Source organism: Zonotrichia leucophrys, chromosome 2 (genome assembly GCF_028769735.1).
Source record: "Zonotrichia leucophrys gambelii isolate GWCS_2022_RI chromosome 2, RI_Zleu_2.0, whole genome shotgun sequence".
Classification (NCBI taxonomy): domain Eukaryota; kingdom Metazoa; phylum Chordata; class Aves; order Passeriformes; family Passerellidae; genus Zonotrichia; species Zonotrichia leucophrys.
This window is the reverse complement of record NC_088171.1, coordinates 134,667,567-134,689,493: the sequence shown is the minus strand read 5'-3', so window position 1 is coordinate 134,689,493 and position 21,927 is coordinate 134,667,567. Positions and strand designations below refer to the sequence as shown.

The 21,927-nt window shown below is 34.9% G+C and overlaps 1 protein-coding gene across 1 annotated transcript in view; it reads right to left on the bottom strand.

Annotated features, from left to right (window-relative positions):
* Positions 1–1,468: 1,468 nt before the first annotated feature.
* The window catches only part of MMP16 (matrix metallopeptidase 16), a 167,680-nt gene continuing 147,221 nt past the window's right edge, over positions 1,469–21,927 (bottom strand). Inside the window, exons 8-10 of the mRNA XM_064706549.1 lie at positions 14,103–14,253; positions 10,028–10,143; positions 1,469–5,500 (exon numbers count right to left, since the gene is read on the bottom strand). Coding sequence (XP_064562619.1) covers positions 5,166–5,500; positions 10,028–10,143; positions 14,103–14,253 — 602 coding nt within the window. The 3' untranslated portion in view covers positions 1,469–5,165. The remainder of the gene's footprint in view (positions 5,501–10,027; positions 10,144–14,102; positions 14,254–21,927) is intronic.

Below are 21,927 nucleotides of genomic sequence, written 5' to 3'. Positions count from 1 at the left end.
ATCACATGGTTCATTTACACCCGATTTTGTAACTGACATATGTTTAAATGATCTTATCTCATAAGAACCACTCTGTTTGCCTGCAGTCTATGTAGTGGGAGCTAAGGAAGTATGCCTAACATTACACTGCTGGAATATCACAAGTATATCATTGTATTGAATAACAGGTTATCTGTTCCTCAGCTTCCAGACAATATTATTTGATTTACAGTATAGCTGGACACCTAAGTGGCCAGTGGCATTTGTTTCCTCAGCTGATTGTAATAACTCATAGACTTGCAGTCATCTATTTATACTTCTGGAAACAGAGGTGTCCAGAGACCATCTTGATAACAACAAAAGGCAAACCAGGAGCTACTGTTCTGTTATGGCTACTTCACATCTCCCACTGCTGTGGTGCATGGCTTCCTTCACCTCTGCAATAGGTGGTGAAACTTAGGCCATGTTCTAAGGAGAGATGGGAGCCAGGACAGAGCAGGCCCCTGCCGTCATATCCTTGCTCCTCCACCCAGTCATCTCATGTTTTGTCCGAAGTAGGCTGCTAATGGTATGGTAGCTTGCATTTCTACTTCCCTAAAAATACAGTGCCTGGAACATTCACTATTCAGTTTACTATGTGTGTGTTTTAAGATTTGTCTTAACAATGGTTCAAATGCAAAAAAAAAAAAAAAAAAAAAAAAAAAAGAATAGGAATGTAGTACTTCCATTGCTAATAGGCAGACCAACTTCCTAGACTACGCACTGTTTTCTAACCAACAAGCTAGAATTAGATTCTATATAATTTGGTACCAAAAGCTACATTTAACTGACATTTAGATTGTAAAGTAAGACCCCCCCAAAAAAGTTGAAAATTCAAAAATTAAGCCTTACACTCCGTTCTTAACCCACAGTGCTAATGGCACAGGAGTCTTGATCAAGCAACTGGGGATGTGAAGTGTGCTTCTAAGAAAAAGTGTAAGTCTGTCCCTTATGTTTGAATCTATTAGCTTATGTTATTTTAATTCACAAAATTAGCCTTAAAAAATCTTTTTCTTTAATTATCCCCTCCCTTTTCCCACTTTGAAAGAAGAAAAAGAACAAAAAGTCATAGGAATATATAAAATATGTATTACATTTATTCTGGAGACTTGAAAGGGCTCCTTTGGAGCCATTTGAGTCTCTCCATCCCAGCCTATCCAGTAAATATACAGTTACATATTTTTAAATTTTTTTGATAAAAATTAATTTTTTCTACAGTCAATAACCTTTTCATAGGTTTAGATATTGAAAGGCCAAAGGAAACACTACCATAATCTACTCTGGCCTTCTGCATCATACAGACCATAGTACTCTGAAGATACATGACCTTGTGTAGTCAGCTTGATAGACTGTAGCTGATTAACACAACACTATTCAGTTTTGTATTGTTCCAAAATACAGATCATGACAATAGCAATATGGAAATGTTTATTAAAAATGTCACGGCACATGAGCAGGAACCCAGATTGCAGACCTGAAAATATTTTCAATTTGATTTTTCTTAATTCTAATAGTTATAGGCCCTTGTAGAGAAATAACTATTAAAAAAAAATGTCTTAGAACTTTTACTAATTTGAGTTCAAAATTAGACCAGGCAACATCACTAATTCACTCTGAAATTCTATAATTTGAAACTAGCCAATATGTATTTGGAAATTACAGTGAACACAAATGCTCCTACATCTTTTACTTAAAGCGAACCTTTATGACTGCATTGCAACCTACTGAAAACATGAGTATGTAACAGAAATGTTGACACAATCTTGTTTTGCATGACATAAACATGCCAATATAATTTTTTTTCTCCACTCTCTGTATATAGCATATATGTACTTTTAAGTAAAAGAAAATAGATTCAATGATCAACTTATCATGTATTCATGTAACTACCATGTACAATATACCAAGCACTAGAATTATCACACTTACCTTCCTGCATAATTACAGTTAAATTCTCCAAACACAAATATTTTTGTTACCTTATCAAAGAACAACAGTCAACATGCTCAGCACTTCATTACTGACAGGGAAATGGTTGCAGAAAAAGTTAAAGCTGCCATGAAAGATATTTCAAAACTGAAATGAAATTTTCAAGTGAATAAAAAGACTGATGAGATGCTGTTCTGACTTTAAAAAAAAAAAAAATTCTCCTACAGTAGAGGAAAAGGAAATACAGAATAAGTAGTTCTCTTATTATTTTCCTCCAGCTATCCAAGGGGAAAAAAACTTGTAACAGCAACATCAATAATTTTGTTCTGTCTATAGCAGAACATAAATTATAGTAGTTTGTTGACAATAAAAATTTCTCAATGGATTAAAATGTGCATGTCTATGTATGTGTGTGTTTGTGTGCTTTTATAAGTATACAAACACACATCTTAATACATATGACAAACAGCACAGAATTTCAAATTCACCAAATGAGCTGATCCACGGCAAAAATCCTGTGCAACTAAATTGTCAATAAATCTATATTTTCAGCAACAGCTGACTTGGATTTACTAAATAATGCTATGGGCTGATACTGGTGCGCTTCTAACCTACAGTATGCAGTACTTCTACAAAACATCTCCAAAATGCCATCTGCATTGCATATTTGTTGTAAAACTATATCTTTTTCTAATCTTTGTTTTTGTTAACCATACATATGTATATCTGTTTATGCTCTAAGAAATAAGTTTGCAATGCTTTATAGCATGCCACATATGTTCATAAGTCCTCAAATCAATATAAAATCATGTAATTGAAAAAAAGCATACTATTTTTCATGCTATGCTCAATATAAATATAAATTCAAGGCAGTCAAGCTATCCATTACCAAAACAATAATAATCATAATATATATGCATATATACCTACACTCTCTAAAAAGTGATCCAGTTATGTGGATTAAGAAACCAGTAAGAAATTGGTTGAACGTAGTATAAAAGTCTCATTTAATGTAAAAGCCCATACTGGCCATTTCAAGTATTTTAATACTTTCCTATAACCTTTTCATTAATAACTAGATATTTGTAGAAATAATAATTTTATACTCAAAATTGTATTCAAGTTAAATAAAAATTAACTTCTGCTGTAATTCATTTTTAGAGTGTGCATGTATACATAGCAAAATATCTTTCTACAGACCTATCATAAATATTTTAGTCTATGTCGTTTCTCTCCTACTAAAACACTTCAATTTTTTTTCTCAAATTTTGGATCATGTCTATCAGGCCTTTCAAGAAATAAAACTCATCTAAGTTCATTTGCAACACCAGATTCCCTTCAGTTTGTGCCAGTTTGCAAGTTAAAGGTCAAAGACATAGGACAGTACACTTTAAGGAAATTCAGACAGTGAAGCTGTTCACAGAAGACAATGTTTTACTTGGTAATGACAGTCAACAGGTCAATAATCAAGTTCAAGGCAAGCTGTTCATTGTTGCAAAAGCTACTCCCCTCGAAACCTGGCTTTCATAAAAAACCAGGTGTCTGACTTTTGGGGTGCATCATTCTGACCATCTTTAATAAGTTCACAGCCCAGTGACTGTAAAGCCTATCACTGCAAGAAGCAGCTCCTAAAATCAATAAAGAGGTCTGTCAGTTGCTGACTTTTCTCTAGGAAAAAATTATTGATACAAACCTGCTCTGCAGGTCACATGAAAATGACAATACTGCTGTTAGCACAAATTACACAGAATGACAAAATGTTTTGGTGGTCCCTTGGCTCTGTCAGTTGATACCATGTTTGACTGAAGGCCAGAAATTTTAACCCTTTGAGAACTATGATGAACATGCAAAGGGGTAACACACCAGAGGATACTCATGCACTATCAGAGTCATCTCCTTAGCTTTCTTTTGAAACTGTAACTCTACCTCTGCAGAGGCAAATCGAATTGTCATGCAACACAGTCTCAAGAGAGAAATCCAAGATGCTTAAGATAAGAGGCTAAGCTATAAAATTGTTGACAGCTCAGAAAAAATCTTGGTAAGTGATACAAATTATTAAAATACGTTTGGTTCCTTTAACAAGAAAGTAGCTGGTAAATATATTTTTTTTCTATTCATGTTACAAATGCTTTTCTATCAATAATGCAAATAATTAAAAATACAGTCACAAGAAATCTGTTTCAAAAAACTGATTTTCTTTTGAAACCTGTATTACCCAAACACAATTCTCTAATTTAATGATGACCAAGTTTAACATCCACCAGACTCTGAAAACTGGACGCAATAGTTCTCAAAGGGTTACACCACCAACATAGTACCAGTGTCAAGTCTCTCAATAGTCTGTCTGTTGTTTTAGTTCATTGAAATCCACTTCAGAGACACACTGCTTTTTACCATTCTTTGGAATGAGTGCTCCTGACAGACCTATAAAAGGCCTGGGGTAGTTGGCTTGGTACAGCTTGGGAAAGATAATGTAGGAAAACCAGCCAGAAATCAAACCAACCAATAAAAAGGTTCTGCTTGAATATAGTATTGAATATGAGTTTAAAACATTGAGGACATAGCCCAGAGCAGCTGTAAAAAACACAAAATGAATGTATTAAGGCTGTTACTATATTGCAGATATTTTGGCCCCTTGTTTGTTGGAAAATGGCTGTCCGAACAGTCTGAAGTCCTGCGTGTCATCCAAGTCTCCCACCTGACAAAACTGGAAGTAGGAGTATAGGACTTTATCCGTAGCAGACAGAAAGCAATCCTCTTTGGAGACAAAGCTGTTTTGGGTCTTCTCACTTTCCTGAAAGTTCCATTGTTGGTTGTTGTGTTTCTCTAAAAAAATTTACTTTCAGCAAAAAATTCTTTGAAGGGGAACAGGCCTTAAGGAAAAAATGTAGAAACATCGGAGATATTTTTATTCCTCTTTGTTAGTTAATCCTGATAGTTTATAGGGCATTGAGCGTGCAGAGGGAAGGCCTAGAATTGAATGACAAAGAAAGACAAAGGACTGAAGAAACAGCAGATACTGTGTATCATGGAAGCTTCCCAGCTGAGCAAATCGCCACTCATGGCAGGACAGGCAACCCCCTGGGTTTGAAAGATCAGCTTTGCTTCCGACTGACAGATGCCCGCTCCTAGCTAGGAAACTGCATAACAGCTCTTGTGTTGAATCTCAAGTTACCACAAACTCCTGGGAGGGAAAGAGAAAAAACCAAAACCCTACATCACACCCACTCTTGCATAGAGCGTTTGCAGTACAGTATGTGCCGGGGTGTTCCTTTCCTTTTGAACTGGAACACAGTGTAAACCAAGACAAGGAGGCACAAGGCCAGGATGCAGGGAATGACGATGGCTATGGCTTTCACAGTGCTGGCTGTGTTGTCCAGTTTGATGACAATGTCAACATCATCTTGAGGGCTGTGTCGGTCTTTATCTCGGTCTGTTGGTCCATCACAACCCATAAAGTCCTTGAGGATGGATCTGGGATAGCCAGGTTCCACCCTGAGCATCTGGTTATTGAATTTCCAGTACTCTTTTCCTTTGTAGAAATATGTGAAGCCTGAGGAAGAAAGTAGCAATTATTCATGGTCATATGAAATCATGTCATCAATATAAAATTATGAAAATTACTGGTAACAATTTTTTGTAATTAAAAAAAATCAAAAGACACAAAGAATAGACTTCAGTTAGAAGTAATTCAAGTATTTTTTTAAAAAATTTGTTTCTTTACTGTCTCTAGAAATCTAATGTTGAGTCTGGGAATTTTGTTTTGGTTTTATTGCTTGTTTATTCTTTTGTTGTTCTTCCATTCAGTAAATTGGGATTTTATTTTCTTTCATTGCTAAAAAAGTAATCAAATAATTCCAGGGAGTACGGTCTACGAAAAGCCAAGGTTTGGGCAGTTTGTTCATTTACTGGAAAACCAGCTAGAGTTGGGATCTTCAGGGATAGGACTTTAAAGCATCACAACCTCTTTGAGATGGGAAGTCTCCTGAAACAAACTGCAATGCTCTGCTCTGCTATGCTAGGCAGAAATGAGAGCTGACCCTCTTCAGTCTCACACAGCCTATTCCTGTTCTTCAGGAGACTGGATGAAATAACAGCATCTTTTACATTAGAAAAAGGTATAACCAGATTTAAGCTTTCTGTAAAGACCTGATATTTGTTCATTCAGGCACAATCCAGTATTATTATTACACATGCTTAAATGAAGAAAAAGCTTGACTCTTGCTAAAAATCTATATTACTTTATTATCCCAGCTGAAAAATGGCATTGATCTGGCAAGACACAAACCTTCAGGATGGGCAAAGTTTCACCTACTGTTTCTGAACTGAATGGAAATAGATGGATTTTTTTCTTATCTTTGCTTTATACATCTCATATATTCCATGAATTATTAAAAGCTACTAAGTCAGATTGGGCACTATTTGTAGTTAACAATGCTTCCTGAAAAGGCTGGTAACTGCCTATCTGGAGACAACATTATTAACCACCTATTCAACCAACAGTTATTTTCTTTCAATTTTAAAATTTAAAAAAAGATATATTTGATAGTCTATTTTGCAGCTCACACTGTAGGAAGTCTTCATCACCTACTTCCCCTTTTCAGAAAAATGTGAATATTTCATCATTCTTCTATATTATGTATTTTTGTAATTTTAATAGCCTTCCTAGCCAATGAAAAAGTATTTTCCTTTCCTTAAGCTCTTGCATTTTTATTACTTGAAAATATGCTCATAGATTCATAGAAAGAGCTAATACAACTTGAAAAAAAATACAAAAAGTACTGATCTATATCAAAGGAGTAGCTAGACTTTTTCAGAAAATGTCTTCCATTCTGGTTGGAATAAAACCTAAAAGATGACTGTAATTCTTTAAATATTATGAAGTTTTAAAATTTTAGCACATATAAAGTTTCTTAAAGTAATCTGGAGTTTAAATTAAAAGCATTATCAAATGCAAAATTTCAGTATTTTGAACCACAGTTACGCTATCTTTGGATTCCATATAACAATATGCCTTTCAGAAAGTACTGTACATCCTAGCCATGGATAAATATTTCAGGTATGGAAATTTAATGTATTATCTCTATCAATAGCCTAACACATATATAGAGGCCATATACAGATGTGACACTTCTAAATCTATATTCATATATATATGCAGAATACATGCATATATACTCAGGGGTAGATGTAAGTCAAAATACAAACTTTAGTTAGCAGTAATTGATATTATGCAGCAAAAGGCCAAATTAAAACTCTTAAAGCAAAGGAATTGCCAGCTGCTAGAGATCCAATACGTTTTGTTTTTTTTTCAAATAGAGCCCATTTTTCACTGGGAAAGTCTGTTTAAACTTTTTTAAAAGTTCAGAAGTTTAAAATTTTCTGCCATTTTTGCTGAGGTAGGAACCAGGATAATAGTCAGTTACAGCTGAAAGGTGGAAGCTACCAGCAGAGAAGGACAATTCTAAGAGACTGAGTAGTTTTACTGCTTCTCCTGACAGAGCAAATGACTTCACACAACTGTAGAAAGTGATTTAATCTAATCTGCTAGATGTGTTAAACCTACTTTGAGAGCTGTTCCTTACAATTTTCTAGATACTAGTCACTGAGCAATACCTGCCACAAACAGCACTGAAGGGAGTAGCAGTCACTGCTACCTCAAACGTACTTATGTAGTAAGTATAAGGCAAAAAAGGCCAGTGGACTAATAAGGTAGATTACCTTTTCTCTTTCTTCTGCCTAAAAATTGTCCCATCCTCCCCTTCAGCACATTAAATTTCCTGTGCTGCTCTCAAGGTAGAAAGAAAGATTTCTCCAATTTGGACAACTTTGTGTGATCTCAGATTCCATGTAGCAAAAGAAAGGAAATTTCTTTTCCACCCCTTCCTAAGAGTTTCTACCAGAGTGTTCGAAAACAAGCCACAAAATGGGAAGTAGCAGGGCAAGTTTTAACGATGTTACCTGGACCTTAACAAGCTTTTAGGATACTGAGCTGGGACACTGACTAGAGTAGGAAATTGGTTTTTGTCATCCTTTCCAGAACTTAATGCACAATTACCAAGAATGTTTGCCATCACTGAAGGAATTCCCTGCATGGTCAGAGTTATTGTAGGTGTTCATTTGCATAGTTTGCACAACAAAAATGTAAAAGAAGGAAAAAGATATACTTTAAAATGAAATTTATTCCCTGAAAGACATGCTCTCAGATGTTTCCTTGTGAAGGTTTATAATAAAAGCTCTTTATCAACTCTGCTTCTGTCCAGAGAAATAAAAGCAGTTTCAGGAAAAATGGAATCAATTTCTTTCCAACTGAGCTGTGATATTTCTTATTTGAATCTGCTTTTATTTCTTTCTCTCCTCATACAAACAACAGCAAAGTTTGAATTGTTTCTTAAGTCTTTATTTTCTTGATTTCAGGGAAAATATCTTAGTGGTCTTCTTGGAAAATTTATGGTGTCATTTTCAGTCCCTTTTTCTGCCCTGGGCCTTTATAGGACTTCTGAGATGCTCAAGAATTCCCTCTTTCCTTTCACCTCCTCCACAATCTCATGTCATGTTTTACTAACCTTCTTATCCAAAGCGTCCAGCAGACTACCAAAACCAGTAAGGTTAGAAAGAGAAGAGCCTTTTATGTAATCAAAACTCTTTCATGCCTTAGGAATGGGTGCTCTGCCTCTGCAGTGCTTTCAAACTCACTGGTCTGAGTGTTAAAGTAAGATAATTTTTATTTTTAATGGGAGGCACATGTACCTCAGCTCAGTACAGAATATATATTTATATATATCAATATATATTTATATTCACAGATATGTGTATATATGTATATTTATGCACAGATATAGATAGATGATAGATACACACACAGATATAGATATATACACGTATATATTTCTATAACATTTGTGACAATTTCCACATATATGGCTATTTAAAAACAGTTAATTATTGAGTGTAATGTATGCAAAATATCATCTTGAGTGACCTACTTTCCAGTTAAAAGCAACACAGAAAATTCAATCTAGCAAAAGAAGGCCAAAATACAGAAAGGGTTTCTTTTTCTGGGTGCAACAGACACAAAGCAAGGAAGCAATTAAACATATTTTTGAAAAAAACCCCAAACATTTCCATGGCAAATTACTTAATCAAGTTAGAGGTAGAAATAGGAGACTAAAATGTTTTATAAAAGGAAAGAAAGATCTTTATTTTCTTATTAAAAGGCAATTATATTATGGCAATAGATATATGCACTGTCTTACGAGGTAAACAGAATTAATTCAGAACCTACTAATAAATAAATCATATATGCCAGATAACAATTGTCCAACAATGATAGGATACAACAAATGCATATTTTTATTCCCATCAAAGGATCTAAACCCTCTGTGCAACTGAGGGCTCTGTTGGCAGCCAGCCACCATCCCCTGGGTAGCACTGAATTCTCCTAAGCTGGAGCAGATTTTGGCTGCTCTCACTTGTTTTCTGGTGTATCCAGCTGAGATTCCAGACTCTAGGTATGTGATGATGTATCTTGATAAATGTAATACATCATACTAAAATCCCTGTTATCTGCTTTTCTACATCATGGACTTATGACATCTTTGATTTACATAAATTCATTGGCATATTTCTGCTTAGATAAAGATTTTGCTTCCCTTTGCTGGATTTGAGAATGAAAGCAATACCTTCTAAGCTGTTTAAAAAGCTAACATCTTAACAATTCAATAGATATTTAATGTGTTTATGAAGATTGTTTTAAGAGATACTATAATTCAGAAGAGAACAAAACCAAAATGAATTAAGACAAAAGAAAAAAAGAATGGAAATTAGGGTTTATAATACTAAATTTGAAAGCTTTTTCAGCCCTAGGCTAAACAGTTAAAAGAGCAGTTAAACACTTAAAAGGGCATTTTCACTAAAGCCAGTTCCATAGCAGGAAATGCTCTGCTCATATATCAAGAATTCCTGCACCACTTAAGCTGAACAGTCAATCATCCCTCTATCTTACATACTACTATAAACACCTGCTCTATCTTACATAAAGGTGTAAATAAATCATTAAAACAAGAACATGTTTGCATACCATTTTCTTTGTGGACAAAGGCTCCCTGAGGAGATTCTGGGATACCTTTCCAAATTGTGATTGGTTTGGGATAACCAGGGTCCATGGATCTCATTTCTTCACTGTACCTCCAGTACCTGAAATATTTTTTAAAGGACAAAAACCCACATTTGTAAGATAGCAGATGAGTAACTTTATATTTTCCCCCTCTAACACTTGCTACATTCATTAACCACAAGTGGAAATTCTGGATTTCTTCTCTTTGAACATTCATTACAAATAAATCTATTTGCTGTTTCGTATAAATAGATAGAAGATAAAATATTTTTGCACTTCAACAACTAAACCAGCATGCATCTTACTTATAATCACCACAATTCTGATGCCTAGGGCTTTTTCACAGTGACACAGAGAGATGCAACACATGCAAAAAACCAATGTTCATTAATGCTTCTCATAATATTGTAATAATGCAAGTGACAGTAGATTCAAATTAAAATACTGCCAGCAATCTTAATTTAACTCTTCATATGTATGCATTACAGAAGCTTTTAATTTTATTTCATTATCACTAAATAGATGCAGTGTATTATAAAATTCAACCTGTTTGTGTGCCTTTTTGCCAGCCAGCCTTTCTCAAACTTAAACTCAAACTTAAAAAGCTTCAGTGTGCAATTCGAGTAATCCTGAACATCTGAGAAGTATTTACACTTGTGATTTATTTACACTTTAAGATGATATTGATAATTTCTTTTTCCTTTTACTGCTGATCAAATTGCTATGCATACAAGTTGGTTCTAAGAGTACAGCATCTCTAATGTCCTCTGCGTATCCTAACATTTTGTTGGGTCATTTCATATTTTGATTTACTCCATCAATTTAGAACATAGTTTTATCACTATCATTGGTAATCTGGTTACTGCTAAAAACTTGATCCTGTTTCTCATTTGAATTCAGTTTTTAGAAATCCTTGTTACGGTCATCATATATTAAACAATTCTTATGTGGATGATATTTTATCGCTGTGAAGGTACTTAGGCACTCTAATTGATTCACACTTTCATCTTTTTAGAAAAGTGTGGTGATCTAAATTTCTCAGTATTTCTCCCTGTAGGGCTTTAAACTTTCAATGAAATTAAAAGATGGCAGATTTCCAGTGGGTTAGGTGTTGTCAAGTTAGATTAAAAAGACATTTGTATTTATTTTTTCTTTCTTGCGCCTAAATTATTTTTATAGCCTCAATTCTTAATCTAGTCACATATACATCAGCTACCAGTCAACAACACAATGGTCTTTATTTGGATAAAAAACATCTTTGAAAGTTTACATGCAGAAACATCATGTAGAAGTAGTAAACAAAGGTCTAACTTTAATACTGTTGAAACCAGTTCTTCCTCATCTTTAAACTCTAAGTTTCTTGGTCATTAGTTTGCATTTTTAAAGAAATATACCTTCTTTTTCTCTCCCTCTATTTCAGAACTCTATTTGTGGCCTCCATAATTTCTCTCCTTTTCCTTTTTCTCTTCCAATCCTTTCAACTTTTTGAGCTCCTTATTTTAATAAGCTCTGGTTTCCCACTAGCCCTAAATGACTTTCAAAGATGTCCTCTGTCATTAAAAGTCTTTGAGGACATACTCAGTGCACACTCTGAAGTCACAGAACTTCTGCATTTTCATCATTGATGAGAATGATTAGGGATCCTACTAGGGAAGGACTGATCATGACCTCACCTCAGCAATCTGTGCTGGAGTAGTGAACATGTCTACAGGGTAAGGAAAAGCCTGGTCCTGATTCTATTTGGCATGCCAAATGTTCACAAGCAAACTCCCTAATGAGGGTTTGAGCTCTACAGCCTATATAAACTTGTTGCTGTATCTCAAAGACTGATAAATAACAGAGGGAAAAAAAAATCTAAGTCCACTTCATAGCTTTAGAAAAAGGGATGTTGAAAAATATTTGCTAAACTATGGTCTATATCTAAGCCTATTTACCTAATGGTATCCCAAGCCATTGAACGATTAAGCTTTATGAAGTAAAAAACATTGATTTAAACTCTAAAGTGCATAAAAAGTTGGACCAGACAGGGGCATAAATGAGGACATTTGTCAAGAAGTTCATCAAACCTATTATTTTCTAGTCCCAGATGACTCAGTTCTGGTAGGATAAGAATAACAGAGGGACAAATGTTTTCTGTAGTCAATTTTTTTCTCCTTCATATGTTTCATACAATTATTTAGAAGAATTATCATGAGTGTTGAAATAGATAATATCAAATTACAACAACAATGTTTGATACATGACCTGCTTTAGACATATGACTGTTTACTAGTTCAACTTTTAAACCTTCATACTGGTTTAATTAATGGGATTTTATTGTTTTTTTACTTTTTTGCTTGGTCAGTTTATTATTATTTTTATTTTATAGCCAATATTTGATCTCATAAGCAATGCACATAGAGAAACTTACTGTTGTAAGGGTTTATTCCCACTGATGGTCAATATCCTGTAATGGCTCAATTATCTCTGCAAGGCTTATGTTCAATCTTCTTCTAACATACTCTATTGCATTTATATCCTGCTGAGTTTCATTGTGCTTGTTAGCTCAAAGTAGCAACTTTTCTGCCAGCTCCTGTTTTCTCTGCTAGTTCTTTTTGTCTTCTATTATTACCAATTGTGTTTTAGGAAAGTCCTGAATATAAGTAACTGCCTATGCATGGTACTATAAAAGGACATTGCTGAATAAAGCCTAAAGGAAGTAAAAGTCACAAAAAATTCCTACTGTACATTTTTTAATAATATATATGTGGAGGTGGAAAATTACTACCTGAAAAAGAATTTGAATTTTTAAAGAATTTTTAAAGAACCACAGGAAGCAAATTATTTAGGCATCTTCTACTCACTGTGAAAATTGATTGCTTGAAATGATACCTATTTTTAAAACATTACAAAAATTTGACTTAGTTATCTACTTCACTCACCATTAGTGATGGAGAGCTATATTTTTTTAAATAATAAAAATAGCTTTAACCATAAAATTTGTTGCAGCATTCTGTAGTGCAATTTTTACAGTACTGCTAAAAGATTACAAACGATATTCTCCTAAACATATTCTATGATGTGCATTAAATTGATTTCTTAAGTGATCCATGAATAATCTTAGTGTCTGAGAACACTAAGTACCACACAGTAACAAAAGAAGACATAGTTTTAATAAGACTAGTAGAAATATTACAGTTATTAAAAGGAATAATTTGTCTCTGAGCACACAAAATTTTCCCAGCAATACATCAATCAACAAACACAGTACTATACTGAAAACCTGTAAAATCCATCATTCAGACAACTTGCAGTGTTTCAAAATGAATTCTCCTAACGTCTCTATAAAGCAGGCAAGCATTCCTTTCCTTTTTTTTTATTTACAGGTAAATAAAGATACAGAAACTAAGTGACTAGTACAAGTATTTCAGGAATAGAAAAACCCTTGGATTTAATGGTTTTTTCTGTGCTTTTCTTTTTGTTGGGAGGTTGTGATGATGATAATGATGATGATGATGATGATGATGATGATTATTATTATTATTATTATATGTGTCCCTATAGATTTATAAGATTTATTTAGAAGATTTAAAAGATTTATTTAGAAGTAATTCCAAGAAAATGCTCAAATTCTTCTCTAGCTCTCAGATTCAGCTCTGAGTTCCCTCTTTTACCTCATTATCAAATAGTAGCAAAGTCATTTTCACTGACCTTAAAAGCTTTGGATCATGCCTAGCCTGCTTATGTTTTGGGTTTAGAAATGTGGATAAAAAGAAAGATGTAAGAGTGTACATAAACAAATCATTTTGAATATTTAAGTTTAAATTTACCACAACTGTGACTTGCTTGTTGACTTCTAGAACAGAACTTTTCTACTGGATATACTTATACCCACTCCAAGATACTCATGAAAATATAATTTAGGTTATAAGACATGTGAAAACATTACAGCCATCCATACAGGAGGAGTAAATTTCATCTTTTTCAGAAACAGAGGAAAAGGTTAACATGTTTAGCTGGTGTCCATTGAATTGTTCCCTTGCAGAAATCCTATACCAACCTATCTCCTTTGAAGAAGTAGGTTTTTCCAACATCTTCCCACCAAATTGCTGAATCAATGCCATGGGAAGGAATTCCACTTCCAAGTGTTATCAAATCATGAGGATAACCTGGCTGGAGAGTAGTGTCCTTGAAAACCCAGAACTTGTTACCTGTACAAAAGCATACAAACACACACATATGTATCTGTTAATCATCAGTACTGTCAGTAGAAATATTAATGCACTCTTAAGAAATAAGAAAGACTCCCAAGGGTCTGTAGTAGCAATTCTTCCAAATACAATGAAATTAAAAATGTTCCATCGCTGCAGACAATGCAAAATTAAATATGCTTTATGGATACTCACATTTATAAAGCACCTTTCGTCAAATAAGTCTACAGAATATTTTATTACCAACTATGCAGTGATCAAAAGTAGAGTGAAAATTAAATCACCTTAAGAGACTCTGGTTGATAATGTAATACATTTACAGAAAAACTACGCAGCAGTTTTACGTTTCATGAGGAAAGAGAGAATTTTATAAGAAAAGCAAGGTAAGAAACACAAAAAAAATAGAAATGACAATTTTCATAGAGACATTTATTACTCTGTATTTCTCCCCAAGAATTTAAATTACTTATGAAGGATGTTTCAGAAATAGCCATAGAATTTAATATTAAAACATCTTTTCTTTTAGGGCAGCCTAAAGACAGCAGACTGAGAGTCTGGATCCCAGAGGTGAATACCTTTTGTTACTGAAGGTAATGGTGGGTTGCCAGTGGCAGTAAGACTTCAGCTTTGTCTGTAGGTGGCAAATAATTCAAAATCCCCCAGCTGACTTATGAAGTGCTGAAAATACAATGTAGTTGTACAACTCCAGTTGCTGTTAGCACAGTGTCTACACAAACCTCAGATTACCCAGGCTACTCAGGTCACTGTCTTAAATATGAATGACAGCCTGGGGCTTGCTGGGCTGCAGTGCTGAGTGGATGAAACCCCTACTGCTAGAGGGGTAACTGCAGCTACTAGACAAATATTTTGTGTACATAGGGATCCACGCCTACAGAAGTAGCAGCTGCACCAGTGTTTTATAGTCGAGATGCCCCCTGTTTGTGGGAGAGGATGCTTCCTGTGGTCTCTCTTCCAGCTGGATGGCTTACCTTAACAGCCCACAGCTCCACTTTCCAAGCTTGAGTCTTTCCTCTACCTTCCAGGACAAGTTCTTCTTCACTGAATACTTCCATGATTATCTCACCTGCTTCACCATCTCATATTAAGCTTATAGCCCAATATTTCCTCGATAATTTTGTTGTCCTCCTAGGGGACTTCTCAACATACTGTGCCACCTGTCCTATTCTTGCAAATATCTTCTCCTTTTTGCATTTCTTCTTTCTTCTAATTCTTCTTCAAAACTCACTTCTCACCTTTGTCTTTTCAGCAGACTTCTCTTTCAAACACAGCTTTGGCTAAAAGAAGGGAATAAAGATCCCCATATGCTCCCTAGAAATAGGAAAGGGGGAGCATAATTTGGATTTATGTACTTATCTGATGAGCTTGCTTGGATGCCTGTCTTCTCTTTGTGTTCTGTCCCCTTGACCACAAGTACACTCTTCTCAGGCTAGACTATGAGCTCCATTGTGAAAAAACCATGTGTTTGTTCTCTCTTCAAAGCATTACCATCATCATTTTTTCCAAAAAGTATTGCTAGTTTTAGTAATAATGACTGAAGGAGAAGGTACTCTTTGACATCACATGGACACTTGGAGCTAAATCACCAAAAAAAATCTAGACAACATTCTTGAACATATATATTGAATTGGCCTTATTGGATTCTTCACTTTGGTCTATCCATTGCTATGCATGACAATGATATTTGAAATATAAGGGGAAAAGTTTGAAAATAATTTTTGCTGAAACACATTTGGAAGGAGGATGTAAGAGATAAAATCATGGCTGTTCACATTAGTTTTTGTACTTGCCTTTAAGGCTAGACAGGTTGTTATACAGATTTAGGAGGTTAAGGTACTGTGCTGTATAAATATTTTATAAGGAAATGTAATATTACCCCAAAGACCTAGGATCAGGTGTATGCCAGAATCATCAAGGGGGAAAACCCAGAGAGCTGTTTTGCAGTTGGTTTTATATTTTAGCTATCCCTCTGTGGTATTAAACATTTGTTTAAAGGAAAGGGTTTTTTGATCTCCCTGTTTGTACTGTGGTGATTTAAAGCATGTTTTCATTTTATCAGAGTTTTAATTAGGAGAGGGGGTATAGTTTCCATCCCTCCCATGCTGGGTTTCCAGGGTTAATTTTTTATCAGCTTCTCTACAGCTGCTTGTCACCCACTTTCAAGCACAGACACTACAGTTTGTTCAACAGATCCATTTTCCCTCCCCTGCCAATTGAAGGAAAGGCTCAAAGAATGAGTATGCACAGAGTCATTTGAAGTACTGAAAATGAAAGAGACACAGAGATCTATGAAGAGCAGTCAGGGGAAGATGAGTTCTCTGTTGACCTGGGATTAAGGTCATTGCTAACCTGAGATTTACCTTTACTGAGATGCCTTATAAAAATTCACTTACAGGGTTTGACAATGACAGAGGTGAGCACCTTCAATCATTCTCTGTCCCTCCTCCCATGTGGTTTATTTTTTGCCAATTCATATGACTGGATACAGAAAGCTTCAGATGTTAATGGCAGTTTCAAATGCAATGATAAGAGAAGTCATGTGTTTTGAACCTTCCTAGTTGGTACTTGTGGTGTGAACAACAGATGGCATCCAGTGAGTGATCCTGGGCCAGCTCATTTCTGTTTCAGAAGATCATTCAAAATGACAGCTGTTGCACAGCACTGAGAGGCATATGCTGTGATGTATGTAATGCCAATACTTTTCTCTGTGCCTCACAAGGAATAAAGTCAAAGCAATTGTTATGAATAGATCGTTATCAGCCATACCCAAGGAGGCAAAGTTAACTATCAACAAGATCAGGTCATACCAATGGTTATAAACAAAATAAACAATGGTTATGCACAAGCCATTGTAAAAAACAGCACCACTGAGCCACGCATTTTTTTTGCATATTCAGAGATACTGAATTAAAAGGAAAGTGCAGATGTGGGAACAGGCAGAAGAAACTGAATTCTTCACACAATTTCTTACTAAGAAACAAATTCTTTCTTAGAAAAGAGAGAAAAGGTAAATTTATGTGTATTCTGCAGAGACAGGGAAGCATTGAGATCTCTAACATATGTAAGCAAAGCCGATTGATGCTAACTAGCAGGAATTTTATTTAACATTTGCTTTAGAAGACATGTTTAGTCTGCTATAACTGTGCTGATTGTTAATGAGAAGTACTGTATACAAGAAATCCAAATGTTCCATCTGGCTGACAGCTTTCACTTCAGTTTTTTGTTTGGTTGGTTTTTTTAGGAGGTTTTAGGAGGTCTTGTTTTGGATCTTTCTTTTTCTGTCTCTCACCTGGAGGAAAGTGGGTGTCTATTTATCAGAGAATTGATCTGATCAACAGAATTTGATCAGAACCCAATGTTAGGAGAAGTTAAAGCTGAAAACCAGTGCAAAAGATGCCCAACTGTGATGTGAATGAGATAATTTTATTTCTTACATATTTATAAAACTTTAAATATAGTACAAACTAATGCTACAGTCTGTATGCTTTCATGTAGTTCACATTCCACTTCCACTAATAGTCAGTAAAACTTCATTAATTCTGATCATAATGGAAAGAAATATAACAAAATTAGTAATATTTTTATTCTTCCTATAGATAACTAATGCTTCTTTGGAGTCAAAACCTGTGCCCTTGGCAGAAACCACCACTGTGTTTATTTTGTAAAGGTTTTTTTTTAAGGTCTCATTGGTAGGTTTGTTATTTTCATAGAGAATAAAGCACCACATGTTTCATGAAGTCTGAAATTTCAGAATGTTTAATCTTTCCGCTTTTATTCCCTCTTGTAAGGTCTAATATAATAAGAAGCAGATTGGCAAGGTCAGAAGCTGAGAGTGAAGCAAGTGATAAAAAAGCTAAAATGTCTTACTTCTTGAAATAATGCTTTGTTAAATATCATCACTGTAGGGAAACAGCTGAGAAGGATGAACCATGGAATTATTTGAAGTTTCTCAAAATCCATCTTTGACATTCTAAAAAAAGTACTGGAAATAAAGGGCATTTTTATTGCTATACCTCACTTAAAATTACAATATTCTAGATATTATTTAGACTGTTTAACTTCCTACTGATTACTGCCAAATAATATCCAGTTTTTAGCAACTAGTTCTTCCTTTATAGAATCTGAATAATTGTGCTTCTGGGTTTTTGTCCACATTATTTGCAATTATGGTAGATGTGTAGTGCAAGAAGTGTGTGGCATATCATGACTCTGTTAGAGTGGTGAGATGGATTTCCAAATTTTTAAAAAATTACATGTAATTTAAATCAGTTAAAAAATTAACATCTAATCCCAAATGTTGGTTTATTCCAGCACCATTCCTCTTAATTTTGGTCTTTCAAACCTGTATCTAGTCTTTTTCTAGAATCCTAAAATTACTATTCATGGTTCCTTTTTCCCCATTCTCTATTTCCCACATCAAGTTTCTGTCATTTCTCTGTTGCATGATCTGACACTATAGTGAATCTATTTTTCAATATAAAACTGTCAGGCCATGGGGTAAGTGCAGTAGAATGTTATGATGGAGGCACTGGTAGTATGAGTTTTACAGCAGCCTTTCTATTGCTACATTTGGTTTACCATAACATTCAACAGCACAGATGGCTTGACAATTTCATTTTTAGCACTATATAAATTCCCAAAGGTACACAGAATGAATTTAACTATTCATGTTTTCTCATTAAAAGAAAAAAAAAAGGTATCTTTTTGATGCCATCTTATTATCATTCAGCATGGACACTGGTAATGAATAATAACAAGAATTCAAACATCTGTTTTTTATAAGCAGCTATCCACCAGATTGCTCTGTACTTTACGAGTATGATCTGGTCTACTGAGGGCTGATGAGTCCATCTGGCAGGGAACAGGAAGAGCATCTTGGTCATAGGCTTGCCAAGCTGGTAAAGAGGGATTTTAAATAAAGTTACTGGTGGAGGGAGAACCTCAATCCACCCCACTCCTACCAGTTTGATGTCAGTGCCAGCAAGAGATGTCCAGAGCCTGGAGAGAGATCACAGGTCAGCAGGAGAGCACCTGAAACAGCACAAAGGAATTCCAGCCACTCCAGTCAGTAAGTTGGTTTCATTAGGTGCTGCAAATTAAATGTCTCTGTGGAAATGCAGGTATTATCCAGAATAACAACAGGAGTTAGGGATGTGCTTGGAAATTTGTGCACACCTGCAGGGCTGTGATCTTACTGGCATCACAGAGACATAGTGGGATGGCTTCTATGAATGGGATGTTAGAATGGAAGGCTACTGGCTCTTTACAAAGGATGGGCAGGGAAGAGGACATGGGGATGTTGCTGTCTGTGTCAGTGACCTGCTGGCATGCATGGAGCTCTGCTGGGATGGATTAGGAACTTGCCACAGAATCAGCTAGGCTGTAAAAGACTTTGGAGATCATCAAGTTCAACCTATGACCTAACACTACCTTATCAACTAAACCATGGCCACATCCAGTCTTTTATTAAACACCTCCAGGGACAGTGACTACACCACCTCCCTGGGCAGCCCATTCCAGTGCCCATCCACTCCATCTGGGAGCATTTTTTTTGCTAATGTCTAGCCTGTATATTTGGAGTATACTATGGGTCAGCACTAAGGAGAGGGCAGTTATAGGTGACACTATAATGCGAGTTAGAGGAGCGCATAGTGACATTAAACCAGTACAAGTTTTCTGCTGGCATTTAATCCATCTTTTCTATTTTATTCTCCGAATAACACATGTAGACATTGGCTTAGGTATGTGCTTTGTTAACATATCTGTATGCTAGACTTCAGATTTAAAGTTCCTTCTAGAACTTACTTGTTTGGACCAATTTTACACTGGTAAAGCACACTACCAGGATAAGGCATTCTACTTGCTCATCATCTTAGCAACAACCAGCTTGTCTATTTCTAGCACCTTTGGAAGGAAGACATGTAACCTTTTCCTAGGAAATTTTGTGACGGAATAGAAGAAATGAGACAATGATAATTTACCTACAGTCTGTTTATATATGTTTCTGTAATCATGTTCCACAAGGCAGTTGAGATCCTTGGAAAAGGAATTTTCAAGGATACCCACACAGAAGACAGCTGAATTTTTTGATTCTGTAGCAGTGGAAAAACATGAATTACACTGACAGAAAACAACAACAGTTAGATATTAAGAGTCATGAAGTCATGGCAGAGAAGCAAAAATATTTTTTTAAATTGCACAAGGAAATACAAAGACTTTTGGCTTTGGCAAATAAGGGAATAATACAAATGTCATTGGAAAAATAACAGAAGGAACTTTGAATAAGTCATATGGAAAAAAAAAAAACCTACAGCAGAATATCCAAATATCATATGATATCAGCTAGAAGGCACAAAACTAACTGGTCTGAAATCAGATAGCGTAAGGTGGGGATGATGTGAAAGGAAAACACAATTCTGACTTCTAAGAGCACAATCCTGCTGTTCCTGCTTGCTTTAATTAATCTTGATTTAATTTCCCAGAGAAAAAAATAGAGAAGTTCCCTCCTCCTTCTGTTGTTTGAGAAGTTCCCTCCTCCTTCCCTCCTAGCCCATAAACTACAGGATCAGCCTATTCCTCTAAGACCTAACAGGAGCCAGTCAGCAGTGGGTGAAGAGTTAAATAATGAGGAAACATATTTCAAGGTCATTGGGAAGGAAAAGAAGCAGCTATAACAATAAGCTTGATCATTTCTGTCTGGAGCTTAGATAATGGATCCCAGCATTATCAAGGCAGAAGTCTGGAATGCCAGGATAGCTACTTTGCTCTTTGTAGAAGTAGTGCAAAAGAATAGCTGCAGAATAATACTTTTATCCTTCCATGTCCTACAGACCTAAAAATCAAGCAGTGAGATGGAGATTTAGAGGTACCTTGATCATGATTCCCAACCATATAAACTTTTCAGAGTTGAATGACTTGAAGTTTATTTTATGGCAACAGAAGTAAAGCATTTGCTGTATCGAAAGAGAAACTGCACTACATGTAATATCATTTTCCTTATGATTCACACAAAAATACAAGTTCACTTTTAGTAAAACATAAACTTCATTTTACAGTTATGAAGTGGTCCTGCAATTTATTAAATATATTTTATTTAACATTCCCAAGATTGTTTCTGTAGTGAATGCAATATTCTTACTTCCCATTAATGATTCCACTTCTAAAAATGAATTTTCTTTTTTAACATAACAACTTTTAAAATATACCTTTTTTTTTGTAGTTAAAAAAATTAATCACTCACAACACTAAAAAGCTGAATAATTTTTCACATATTTCTTATCTATTCAGTTTTCTATTCTGTCACATGATTATTTTCTAAAACTTTATGTAATTTGAAGATTTTGTCACTAAGTATGCATTGTTAAACATATAAGATAACTTTATCATTAAATCTAAATAAGGTACATGTTCAAGAACTTTAATTTTGAAGAAGAGCTGATGTCTAGAGTGAAATTTGGAAAGAATTGTTCACAACAATTTCTAAGTCGCCTATTTTCTGGAGTTTATACTCCTTTAAAAACACTAAATACACATCTATGAAAAAGATTATTTTCCCCACATGAAACTCCTAACATCACAAGTCTTAGATGAAACAAATAAAATGCAGTACAGTGAGGTATATATAGCAGAATGATTAAAATTATTCATTTTAATATA